Source organism: Mus caroli, chromosome 2 (genome assembly GCF_900094665.2).
Source record: "Mus caroli chromosome 2, CAROLI_EIJ_v1.1, whole genome shotgun sequence".
In the NCBI taxonomy this organism is placed as follows: domain Eukaryota; kingdom Metazoa; phylum Chordata; class Mammalia; order Rodentia; family Muridae; genus Mus; species Mus caroli.
In genome coordinates this window covers 150,803,135-150,814,620 of record NC_034571.1, presented here as the reverse complement: position 1 = coordinate 150,814,620, position 11,486 = coordinate 150,803,135, and the positions used below count along the sequence as shown (strand labels likewise).

Here is an 11,486-nt window from a genome sequence, read left to right as displayed (position 1 = left end):
TTCCCAGAGTGCTGGCACTCAGTGTCGATGCCAGCTGGCCCACGGTCCACACAGCCCACGCCCAGCAGTTTCCAGGCTCCAGGATTTCACCCTGGTTTTGTTTGCATGTTGTATTGGTTTTTAATTGGCTGGCTGACATAAGATTGTTGGCATTTATTTTCCCCCAAGAACATTATAAAATAATAATACATAAATAAACCACACCCAACATCACTGTCAGCCTAGCTCCCCCTGGTCCACTCCCAGCTCCTTGCTGACAAGCATCTCCACTCTCATAGCCCACACCACACACAGTCCAAGGGCTCAAGCAGCATGTGCTGACAGCCCCACAAACCAGACAGAAGCAGGAGTTCCAATCCACAGAAAAATCATCTGTGAAACAGGACACAGGCCCCCACGCAGGTCACACATGGAAATGCATGAATGTGGCTCTGGGACCACGGTTCCCAGACTCTGTACCCGCAGATCTCATGACCGCGAGAGCTTGCCTCCACCCAGAAAGGGCTATTACACAGTGTAGCGTAGGACAAAGCCAGAAGGAAAGCCCTCCACTATCCAGACGGAGGGCTATGGAGCAGACTAGATACTTGGGACCACACACGCCGAGACAGACATGGCAAGAGAAGGTGGCTTGCTTCTGTCTGTTCACCTGCAGTGTGCACGGCCACTCATTTTAGATCTGTGGCATCCAATTTGAGGATCTAGTTCCTCTAGACTTTCTCCCACCCACTACAACACAACACTAAAACAACATCAGGCTTTAGGAATGCTTGTTTCTCATGCGGAGGACCCATGTCCGTCCAGTTCCTAGCATCTACAGGGTAGCTCACAGCCATCAGTTTCAATGAATCTGGCCTCTCTTCTGAACTCTATGGTTGCCAGGCATGCAGATAAACATGCAAGCAAAACAAGCCAACACATAAGAAAAAAAGGGGTGGGGAGGTCAAAATAAAAAAAAATAAGAGAAAGAGGCTGGAAGGTGGCTCTGTTGGTAAAGTGCTCGCCATACAAGGCAGACGACCTGCGTTTGATTCCACAAAGCCATGTAGAATGCTAGGTATGGCAGCACATACCTGTAATTCTAGTACTGAGGAGGTAGAGTGGGGGGTGGGGAGGGGTGACCCTGGAGCTCACTGACTGGGTGAGTGAACTCCAGGCTTCAGTGAAAGACTTTGTCTCAAAAATAAGATGGGCCATTTCTGAGAAATGACCCAAGGCTAACCTCTGGTTCCCAAAGTGTCCCCGTGTATGCACCTGTGTTTTGCCAGCACACACAAATGACAAACAGTAAAAACCAGCAGGCAGGCTCCAGCTGGTGAGATCAGAACCTCTTCGGTTGGGTCTTCCTTTAAACAATGCCCCACGCTTTGCTTGAATCCGGTTTGAGAGCATTCAGACACATAGTCATGGATTACGGGGCTCTGCCCATGGGCACCCCACCCCGGCTGCTGTCAGGCCTCCCCTGCAATAATTAACTGGACCATCTTAAAATACAGAACGCAAGACCCACAGACAGGAGAAACATGTTCCCTCAGGTAGAAATATTTACTACGTTTAACAACTTACCACAGCTATTTACACATTATAAAAGGGAAATAAAAATGACATCGGTTTGGTGCCAAAAGTGACACATCCAAACTAAGACCAGTACAAAAATAAACTTTCAAGCTACGGTGTTAAAATAAACGTCACTGAAACAGTACGGGAGAGTCTGTCTTGCCGTGTGCTGAAGTGCCATCGCTGTCACTGCAAGGCAACCCTGGTGCAGTGGGAACAGAGCCCGGGAGCTGCCTGTGTTCTTGCAAGAATGCAAGCAAACAAACAAAGAGAAATATACAAGAGTTATGTTCCTGAGCTACACAAGTTTAGGGCGTCTAAACTGTAGTGAGTTCCTGCTAAAGAGAAGCCCCATGGGTCGAGGTTGGTGAATATTCACTGCTGCCCAGCCACTGGCCCCAGGTGTGGCATCGTGATCGGAGAGAAAGCGAAGTCCACTTGCAAAGCAGGTGACTAGCAAAGGCAGGGGCTGAGTCCCGAGTGGCCCCTGTCACTGCTCTGTCTCCCACTGCAGACGGGCAGGCGTACGGGCAGAGGGGAGGAACAAGCTGCTTCGACTGGAAGCCCCTGTGCCTCGCACAGCTCTGGGGATCTTGATGGAAATGCCCGGCATTTCCTTTTATACTTAACGCACATAGCAGCAGCTGACCTCAGGGGTCAGCAACTATGGCCACAGCAAGCAAGACACAGGAGGCCAAGAGAGCCCTGTCTACACGGCCTGCAGCCTTCAGCAGCTCACGTTCCTCACCACAGAACTGGACCAGGACTGTGCCTACTGGAGTAGCATGCAGGCTGCTGAGAGTGAAGACGGGGCCCAGTGCACGGCTCAGCCAACTCCTGCTTGGCCGGCACGCAGTACAGCAGAACGCTGGCCATGCTCAGACTCCTCTGGGGCCCAGTGAGGATGGCCAATGCTGAGGGGAGCAGAAAGGGGAGCTAATGAGCAGGGTGTAGCCCACAGCGGACTGTCTGCCTGTTCCACCTGAGCTGGTGCCGAGATGACGCGAAGGACGGATGCCACACTCTGCATCCCCACACGTGAGCTCCACTCACTGGTCCTGGACCTTGGCCCTTTTGGCTTTCAGTGACAGGTGCTGCAAGAGAAAAGGAAACATCACTGGGGTGGTGAGACAGGGAAAGCAGGCTCCAGCCCAGCCCCCACAAGTCAAGTCTCCTGTCTGGCACACACTTCCCGAGAAAGGCTGTATCCAGTCTGCAGGAGAAGAGACAGTAAAGACACAAACACTTGAAGCTTCCTTACATTGCCACGGGCATCAGTTGGCAGGACTGGGGGATAAAAATTCTGTATCATAAAGCCAAATTACTATACGTTCTCAAATAAGTGTTTGAGGCAGAATGTATGAACATAGCTTCTATTCAGGGACCTCTCCTCACCAACTGAGGGGGTCCTGTCACCCATCAATAAAGTGATCCAGCGAAGTACAGACCCAAACCTGAGCCAAGCTAGCACTCAGGAACTCTTCCCAAGAGGACACTGCACCCCCAACCGCTAGGACCCAAGCCCCATGTCCTAGCACACCCACATGACCTCATAGTTCCCCAGAGAGCTACAAGCCCTGAAAGAAAACAGCACACTACCAATGACGGCGTGCCCTGACAGAGGGGCAGGCCCAGGTCCAAGGAAATGGCGGACTCCAGGCTTTCTTGTGCCTGGGAGAGCAAGCACAGGTCCTCACGCAGTGAGTCAGGCATCACTCCCTGCTCACAATGGTCTCTCTGAGGCAAATCTGTGCATTTACTGCTTCTATGGTTTCTTTCCTCTCTGTTCTTCACCAGATATGACCCTAAACTAATCCTGGACATGTGTAGCCTTATCCAGGATGGGCGATGACACCATCTGCCTGTGAGGCAGTTTTGGTAACCTTCACTGGAAAGAACACCGAGTATAAACAAAGTTGACTTGAGCCATTCCAGGCCTCTACAGCATGAAAGCAATGTTGAAAACAAGTGAGAGAAAGTCACTGGAGGTGCAGGAGGCCCAGCATGCTGACACCTGAAGCGTCCAGCACAGCAGACCTGCCCTGCGTGGGCAGCCCCTGGGGACCTGGAGAGTCCCTGAGGAAACAGCTCTACCTCTGGACCTCAATCAGAAAACATAGCAAGCTGTCCCGAAGGAGCTTCAGGAACCCGTAGTACAACAAGGCTGTCATTCTACAAGGATGGTTTCTATAGGCCTCAGCTCTTCCCAACACTCTCATCACAGTGTTAGTGATGAGCTAAATGGCAGAAGTCTGAGAGAAGAGACAGATCGCTGACCCTGTCATTTTCTTCCATGTTCTGAAACAGTCTGCCCCTTAACCTAAATAAATGAATTTTGAGCTGAGGAGGAAAAGTAACTCAGTTTGTCAACCATTTCTACTCTCAGGAGCCTCAGGGGAGCCAGGGCAGTGCTGGGCTGTGCCTAACTGCAGGCACCCGCTCTGCTCTCCACTCATAGTCTGCCTGTCAGACTTCCTTTGGACTCCTGGGTAGTCTCCACTTTATGGGCTCAAATAAACCTCCTGCCTCAGTGTCCCTAGCAGTTGGACCTAAAGGAGCACACCAGCAGGACTGGCTGAACTCTTCCAAATTTGACACAAAGCAATCAGACCAATCTCAGCTTGGATTCACTGTGCAGCCCAGTCGCCCTGACGGAGAAATGGAACTCAGATTCCCCTGTGCTATAAACAACAGCTGGACTAAAAACTCTGTACTAAAACATCTGGAGCTACTTTTAGCAAACATCTGGAAAGCAAAGAAGACAGGACTCACATGGACTTTCTCCTTTACTTTTGGGTGCTAGGGTCTGACCACAAAGCTAAGCTGTGTTCTGATACATACTGGTACCCAAGCCCACAAGCAGAGTCCTTGAAAAAGGGGACACAGGGGAGTGTCTGTTATGGCTAGTCTCCGTCCTCACCCTGACTATATCTAGAATGAACTAAACCCAAGCAGCTGGGCACATCTGTGAGGGACTTTTCCTAAATAAATCATTTGAAGTGAGAAGACCCACTTTTAATCTGATCTTTTGAGGTTGAAGATCCACCTTTAATCTGGGCCACACTGCTGGCAGCCTGTAGAAAGAACATGGAGGGGAAAGCTTGCTCTCTCTGCCTGCTGGCTCTTGCTGACAAGCCCATTCCTTCACTGGCATTAGAGTCTACTTCTTCAGGATTCCGGAATATACTCAGCCTTGTGGACTGAGCAACTACTGGATTCTTGGATCTTCTGTTGGTAGACAGCCATTGCTAGACTAGCGGGACCACAGCCTATAAGCCATTCTAATAAATTCCCTTTAGATAGATAGATAGATAGATAGATAGGACAGACAGACAGACAGACAGACACACACACACACACACACACACACACACACACACACTGATTCGCTCATTCACTCAATCAGTCCTGTCCCTCTAGAGAACCCTGAATAACACACTGTTACATATATCCCAGGTCTCTGCCTAACTCTCCAAACTCCTGCACAGGGGAATAAATTCTAAATAGGAAACAACACAGGTAAGAAGAGGGTTTGGGGTTGCTGAGAAATGCACAAAATAGGGCATTAGAGCAGATATTACATTAGGCTATGCCAGTCTCTTGCTGAACACCAAGATGAAATGTGTAGACCAAGGAGTTCTAAGAGTAGCAGAGAACCATTATTGGAGAAATATGCTGGAGGTCTGCACACAGCTGGACACTGTTCATGGACCAGTGCACAGACATCACCAAGAATCCTTGACATTTGATCAGATAATAAAAAAGAAGAAAAAGGAGGAGGAGGAGGAAGAGGAGGAAGAGGAAGAAAGAGGAGGAGGAGGAAGAGGAGGAAGAGGAGGAAGAGGAGGTATGTCTTTCATGGATGGCTAAGACCTGCCCCATTAAAGACTGAGATCAAGGCTCAGCAGAATCCAGTTATGAGCCATAAACTAACTCAGCAAGGAAGAAACTGACATCACCTATGAAAGGAAACTTCAGATTCAGTTAACACAGCACCTATAATAGTGAACGTAAAACACGGACACGAAGCTACTAGACGAGAGAAGCTTGTCTGGTTATGAGACTGGCCAAAATCCAATCAAGGCTGAAGTGACAGCCATGCTGAGTTAAGTGGCTTCTAAAGCATGTGTGTGTACATGTGTGGGTGTGTGTATGTGTGTGTGTGTGTGCGCGCGCACGTGTGCATGTATGCAAAGATCTGAAGAAAAAGGTAGGTGTAACAAATGAGCACAGAGAATACGAGGCAGAAAGGAATCAAATACAAGAACAGAAAAGTGAGGTGCCCAGGACCCCTCCGATGGCTTAACTGCCAATGGGGCCCTGCAGAACCGACCAGTAATACTGAGAAACTGTCCAAGTGAAGTTTGGGAAAAAAGACCAGAGCCTTTGTGATGAATAAGACACAAACAAGTGCTGGGTAGAACGTGTGTGTGACTGGAGGTTCAGAGGGCCAAGATCAGAGCAGAAAAAAATATAGATTTAAAGGGAAAACCCCATGTTCCCCTAATATAACTATAAACATCTGCTCACAGATCTAGAAAGTTCAGTTAACTCTGAGAAAGATACATAGGAAGAAAAGTATCTCATAGGTCAAATGGCTGGAAAAGGAAAAACAAAAACCAAAAAACCTCAAGAGCAGCTACAGGGGTGAAACAAGACCCCCTGCAAACCCAGGACGGCCTGAAGAGGACAGAGACACTGCACACAGATGCAAGAGATGAGAAACAGCAACAAAACTCATTCAAGGAAGAATTCCATGGAGAAAAACTAGCCTTCAAAAATAAAAATGAAACAGTACTCCTGCAAATAATCAAGAAGCAGGGGTGCTCACCAACAGGGGGCGCTGAAGATACACTAAAGGAGGGTCTGCAGGCAGGGACCCACACAGCCACAGTGGACAACAGGAAGGAAGGCTCTATGCTGTAATCTGTGGGAGACACAACTAACTGTTCAAAAACAATACCCTCAGACTGCCCTCAAACATAGTATAAACACGTGCAGAAATAAGAGACTGACCAACAAAGCACAAAAGCCATTTGGTAAAACCAGCAACCTGGTGTAGGTTCCTCACAGTACAGCTGAGCAGTGTGGTACTAATTCAAGATCAACCATGAGGAGGCAAAGCCCATTAAAAAATAAACTACAGGACTTTTAAAAAAATCATTAATTTGAAAAGCAGTAAAATAAGTTTTTTAAAGGAACAAAGGTTAAAATGTACTAAGAGAAAATAAGTCCAAGGCAGCTTACAGTCATCAGCAATCACTAAGTTCAACTGCCAGCCCCACACGCACACACATAGTAATAATTACACTAAATAACTTACCATTGCAATTCACTCAATTTCTTAATTAATTGATTAAATTGATTAATGAGAGCACAGTACAGACTGAAGAGTTCCTGGCCCACGGTTGGCCGTCTTTGAATTGAGTCATGTCAGAAGGAGGCAGGGACTTTGGGGCAATGAATGGAAAACAGAAACCTTAAATCTGTTATCCAACAATGCGGGGAGGGAGAGCATGGAGCGGACTACAGAGCCTTTTCTTATGGGGTTGCAGGATTTGTTTGTAACTGCACTTGCCTATGAAGGCAGTGAAGGTGGTTTTAGAGGTTCTGGGGTACAGTGATGATTTGGGGGGGCTGGAGGGAGCTGGGAATGATTACGGTACTACTGAAAAACACACAGAGACTGAAGACTATGAAGAGGCTACTGCTTGTCTAGGGCCATGCGCTACCCATTCCTACCGTTCCTTGTTGATAAAAGTGGGGAGCCAGCTCCAGCAGCCAAGCAGATTCTATGGCGGTCACATCTCGCATGTAATACTTGGAGGTCTGTATTACTTCATTGTAGATAACCCTGAAACAGAGAATAAACATGAGACCCACAATGACAAGACCCACAAGCCGTCTCTGCACTCACCACAGCAGGTGTGTTCCACCCGGGTGTGCAGTTCCACCCGGGTGTGCGGCTCTACACACGAGCTGTTTGTTTACTCAACCTGCTGGCCCAAGCTGTTAGGTCAGTGTGCCTCGGAGGCGACTCCACATCCTGTATGATTTCCAGGGCTCTGCAGTTATCCACCAAGGACTTTCTAGATCGTGGTCTGCACTTACAGAACTCTGAATACAACTTAAACGACTTAACTAGAAAGCACAGAAATGGACTCAACTGTTCTGAAAGTTACTAGAAATGACTATAAAGACCCAGACGATGACTGTCCAGAGCAATGAAAGCATTTTAAATATACTTTGGTGTGGAGCCTGCACGTTTGTCAAAGCCCACCTTTCACTGTACACAATTACATCTTAAAGAGGAAAAAACACATATCTAAAAGTTTACGAGGGCCAGTAACAAACCTAAGAGCAAGGGATGTTTTGTAAGCCCTGGACTCAGGAATCCGCAGAGTAAACACTAGTTTCTGAAGAATTAACTATAAATACAAAAGCCACACAGTTTGTCTCTCAAACACCAGTTAAGGAATCGGGGCTGGTGGAAGGAGGAGGCAGGGCGGGAATGTAACAGTCACCTAACATGCTCAAGGCCTGGGGGTTCACCCCAACACAGCAAGGGAGGGAAGGAGAGTGGGAAGAGCGAGGGAGGGAAGTGAGGTAGGAGAGAAGATGGGGGTGGGATGGAGGGAGAGGGAGCTGGAGAGGAAAGCGGCACTGCAGTTTGGTGCCCATGGACTTCTGTCTTCTCACGGCAGCAGAGACGCCCTTGTAAAGCCAGCACCACTGCCACACTCCACCTAGGAAGCCTCTATATCTGACTGGCTACAGCTCGGTCAACTGCAGTACATCGGAAACACTGCCAGGACTTGTTTAAAGAGTCCCCCGCCCCCACCTCACCCCGGTTGGTTCCGACTGAGGAGGGCTGGGTGCGAGCGGTTCCAGGGGAGGCTGCTGCGGGCAGAGCAGGGTACGAGGTCCTGACACCGGAGCTCCCAGACTGTCCTTCCCACGGCTCACCACACATGCCTGTCTTCCCCCAGGGTGCTGTTCTTTCAGCTCCTAAAGAGCCAAGTGTTGCTCTCTTTAAATTTTCTAACCTTTGTCGATCCATATTTTTGTAAAATACAATATAAATACATTAGAAATCAGAAATAAACACAAACTACAAGCTGAAATTAGCATGGTATAACTGCGTGACTTGTGCACACACCTTAAAGTATCCGTGCTATCTCCTGCTGCTGCACTTGCCCCGCCCATCTTCCCAGCCAGCACTGCAGATGGAACCAGCCCTGGTCACCTCATTCCCACTGTCAGCTCATTCCCAGGCCCCCAAGACAGGTACCTCCTTCATGCTGCCACAGCTAGGCCACCCTATTTCCTAGGTGTGGATGTCTTTCAGTCCTGCCTAAAAAATGTCAGTCACCAGGTCCAGAACAAGGGTTAGCTTCTCCATGAGAACCTGTACAGCCTGGCTTCCCAGCACCTTCAGTGCCATCCCACAGCAAAGCACACAGTGCACACACACTGCAATACCACAGCCCTTCAGAAAAGCTTCTCCTTCGGGGCTTCAATCTGTTCTCCTGGTAAATAAGACTTCAGCTGGGTTCTAAGTCATCCCTGCACGCTGTGCCTGCTGCAGGAAGCCTTCAGTCTGTGGTCACAGTGAGCATCTTTGTTGCTCCTTGTAACACTTTTTATTTTTGCAGAAGACAAACTGTCCAAGTTGCCCCCAACCCAGAATCCTTCTGTCACCAACAAAAGTACTTTGTTGGGAGGAAGAGGGAGGAAGTAATCATCAATACTCATGGAGATTTTTCAAAAGAATATCTTCCTGAGCACAGCGCAAGGCAGCTCAGCAGTAGCTGGAGGACTCTCTTCCTTTAGGGGACCCTTGACAAGAGTACAAACCCTGGCAACCCAGCACACCAAAGTCAACACCGCGGAGGAAGCACCTATACTGCAAGCCTAGGCTTGGAGACCCAGAGATGAGCAGGGCCAAGCTCCGCGGGGGGAGGGGCTTACCATGGGGGAAGGAGCTTCCCATCGGGGGAGGGGCTTCCCATCAGGGGAGGGGCTTACCAGCGGGGGAGGGGCTTACCAGCGGGGTGGCTTCTCTGCGTAGAGGACTGAGGCAGGGTGGATGTGCAGCTCGTGGTCATCACGGATAGTCCTTGTGAGACACAAGAATTCTGTGTGAAGCACATTGTATCCACTTACTGTAAGAACCTGCATCCTGTACACATTTAAGTGTTTTCCCACAATACAACCCCCTCCCCCAAATGTATGAAGACCGAATTTTCTGTGGACAAGGCACGACTCTCTAGAGCAGTGGTTCTAAACCTTCCTACTCCTGCAATCCTTTAGCACAGCGGCTCAGGCTGTGGTGGCCCCCAACCATAAAAATTACTTTTGTTACTACTTCATCACTTTAATTTTGCTACTGTTATGAATCATACTGCAGAATATTCCGGTGTGTGACTCCTGTAAAAGGCTGAGATCCACTGTTCTAGACACACCTCCACCACCACTACCACCTCAGAAGCCAAGAATAAATCATGCAAAATAAGGAACCAGACCAGCACAGAGGGGCATAGATGTAATGTCAGCTATTTCCGGTTCAGGCTGGGGGCAACTTGGGCAACACAGAAAGACCTGTCTCCTGCTGAATTAAGAAGGTGTCAGGGTTAGCTCAGGAGCACAGGCTTGCCTCACCTGTGCAAGCCCTGGACTTCATCCTCAGTATGGGAGTGGGGAGCAAATATGGATACAGCCTCCACAGGAAGAAAACACAATACCCACATTTATGTCCATGTCTATCTTCTATAGATTCCCCTTTCAAAATAATTATCTTCTACAGTTCCCTTTCACAACAGAAACTCTGAGTTTTAACAGACTTCCCTACTACCCAAAGTTAGACACTAAACACTAAGGACCCTAAGGAGCTGAGACTGAGCCCAGCAAGCTCACACACGCCAGTTCCTGCAGAGCACTTACTTCTAATTCCAAATTATATGTTTCAATCTGATTCAAAAGTAAACAGCCAGCCACTTTTATGAACAGATCATAAAAGTTAGCAGACTAGAATGTCAATACTGAGTCCACATGCTCATTTCACATGGGGCTCATCACCAGCACCCTAAGACAGCATCTGGGGTCCCACTCTCTGTCAAATGGTAGTGGGCTGGCAATAAATTCACTTCAGAGGAATGACTGACCTGGAATCTCCAACGGAGCACCTTTTGTTGAGGATGCCCATGAAATAGGTTACCCACACAGAAATAGTTGACACTTGTCAAGAAAAAGGGATAATCAGAATGCTGACAGGGAGCGTCACTGCGGAGGAGCTCAACCTTGTGGGAGCGGGGCTTGTGTAATGGGCAAGAGCATCATGGGAGTCATGACTGGAGCATGTGGTCTGGAGTAACAGTGCACACCACAGAGAGGCCATAGGCTATGCTGCCAAGTTCACAGTGCCATACCAGGAAGATGAGGCAGATATGGCTGCCAAAACTAAAAACGATCTCAGTGGGGATGGAGAGATGGCTCAGAGATTAAGAACACTGCTTATCTTCCAAGAGACCAGGGAACTTGACACCCTCTGGCCTCCATTGACACCAAGCACACATGTGATACACATACATGTAGACAAAACATTCTTACACTCATACACACACACACACACACACACACACATCTTTTTTCCTTAATGCTCAGTAGATTCTGTAGTGTCTAGAAAAAGGAATCTCAAATAACAAGAAACAACATTCCTGTTAGGGGAGGAAGCTAACAGCAAAATAATGTATGAAATCCAAAAGGGAGATAGAAGAAAGCCTTTAGATTGTCCCCTTGCTAAACACAAAAAAGGTGGCTAGTCTTGGTGCCAAAATCCTGTAAGCTCAACCCCTGAAGGGGGGGTGGAGGAGACTGAGGCAGGAGGATCACAAGTTCTAGGCCAGCCATAGTGAGAAGGAAGACCCCAG

At 48.4% G+C, this 11,486-nt stretch overlaps 1 protein-coding gene across 4 annotated transcripts in view; it reads right to left on the bottom strand.

Moving 5' to 3' along the window:
• Positions 1–1,520: 1,520 nt before the first annotated feature.
• The window catches only part of Dhx35 (DEAH-box helicase 35), a 61,357-nt gene continuing 51,391 nt past the window's right edge, over positions 1,521–11,486 (bottom strand). For all 4 annotated transcript variants that reach the window (XM_029474365.1, XM_021183591.2, XM_029474366.1 and 1 more), the window contains 3 exons: positions 9,605–9,676; positions 7,300–7,411; positions 1,521–2,651 (listed from right to left, as the gene is read on the bottom strand). In XM_029474365.1, the coding sequence (XP_029330225.1) occupies positions 2,607–2,651; positions 7,300–7,411; positions 9,605–9,676 (229 nt within the window). In that variant the 3' untranslated portion in view covers positions 1,521–2,606. The remainder of the gene's footprint in view (positions 2,652–7,299; positions 7,412–9,604; positions 9,677–11,486) is intronic.